Source organism: Rhagoletis zephyria, unplaced genomic scaffold, assembly GCF_001687245.7.
Source record: "Rhagoletis zephyria isolate East Lansing unplaced genomic scaffold, Rhagoletis_zephyria_1.1 Rzeph_scaffold_05592, whole genome shotgun sequence".
In the NCBI taxonomy this organism is placed as follows: Eukaryota; Metazoa; Arthropoda; class Insecta; order Diptera; family Tephritidae; genus Rhagoletis; species Rhagoletis zephyria.
Window position 1 is genome coordinate 39851 of NW_016162675.1, and position 1581 is coordinate 41431.

At 44.4% G+C, this 1581-nt stretch overlaps 1 protein-coding gene across 1 annotated transcript in view; it reads right to left on the reverse strand.

Annotated features, from left to right (window-relative positions):
- LOC108372271 (uncharacterized) overlaps positions 1 to 1395 on the reverse strand; it is a 3301-nt gene extending 1906 nt beyond the window's left edge. The window contains exon 1 of the mRNA XM_017627920.1: positions 1053 to 1395. Coding sequence (XP_017483409.1) covers positions 1053 to 1395 — 343 coding nt within the window. The remainder of the gene's footprint in view (positions 1 to 1052) is intronic.
- Between the last annotated feature and the right edge of the window lie 186 nt (positions 1396 to 1581).

Sequence of the window (1581 nt, forward strand, 5' to 3'; positions counted from 1 at the left end):
AAAATAAAATAAAAGTTAGGTCAGAGTTTGCCTAGCATACTCGACTCGGAACTCAATCCCGGTTGTGACTAAGTATGGGTTGAATTAGCGTTCTTTTCGAAATGCTCAAGTCAGAATAATACCGAGTAAACTCTTTGAAAAAAAAATTCAAGTCCGGTGTTGCGGTGGTTCTCTATTGTTTTAGGCCAGAGAAGCCTACCCCCCAAAGTGCCGAACTTAGTCGGTCTTTACACCCTGCACCCCACTAGTTCAACACCGCTAAGAAGAACACAGGGCTGGCTGTCCTGAAAAGGACACTTGGCCGCGAGTTTATAGCCGTTCGGCGGCTGGGAAAAACGTGTATATATTTATTCTGTTTCCTATTCATTATGGCTTTGCGGCCCAAGAGACATTTTCTTAATGGAGAACTCGTCAAAACTCCTAAAAGACCATCCTAATGGGAGTGCGGATTGTCAGGCAGTTCACGACTCCCGGTGGGAGCGCGCGTGAACTTCCTATGAATATATGTGCTCGGGGAGGATACTGGGCGGTTTGTCCCCGACCGCCAAAGCGCCCAGTGAAAAGGACAGTAAGAGAAAAAAAATATACTCTATTCACATTCGTTGGCTAGAGTTAGCCACCCCCAATTGCCGAACTTAGTCGGTCTTCACAGTACAGCCCCTCCGCTAGTCCAGTAGCTTGTTTCTGTCCCGATTCTCTACCTGGGCGAATTCATATATGACGCCTTGTCCTATGTCTAATGAGTAGTAGAGAATGACGTATATTCTCTACCCGCAGAGAAATGATCGGTAGGGAAGAGTTACAGAAGCGAGTTACAGCCCTACATGACTTAGCTTCGAAGAAAAGCCATGCAAAGTTGGACCCCGGGCAGTCTGCGGGCGGTCAAGGTTTTACCCAATCGCTAAGTTTAATATTTGAAAAAAAAAGGGGAAAAAAAATAAAAATGAAAGGAAAACGTGATTATTAATATTGAAAAAAACTACTTTACTTTCGGATCGCTCTTCGTGACGGATGACATTGTCACGGCCGGATGTCAGATGCATGGAACCTACCGATTGGTTTGCCATTCAGGTCCTCTAAATCGTACAAAGCATTGCCTATCTTTCGCAGAACACGACACTTGATATATTTAGGCAAGAATTTAACATTTACGCCTTGCTTAAAATTGCTAAGAGCGAAGTTTTTCCGGAATACTTCTTGTCCTTCCCGGTAATTCACAACTCGCGTACGTTTGTTGTACGTGTTAGCTGCTCTGTCTTGCGCTAACTCAAGGTTCTTTCGTATATGTTCGCGAATGTTTGCTAGCTTGTCAGCTTGTCTTGTAATCGGGACTTCGTCTTGTCTTAGGCTACCCAGTTTCTCCAGTATGGTATAGGCTGACGCATGTTGTATCATATTTTGTCCAAATAATGGCGAGCTCTGAATCGACGTATGGTAATCGCTTCTTAAAACCGACAGAATTTCGGGAATATGTTTCTCCCAGTGCATGTGATCTTGTTTGTCCTTCAGGAATGTTCTAACTTTCGAAACAGTCTCTCTGTTCACTCGTTCAGAGGCGTTAGCCTGCGGTGAGTATAACCC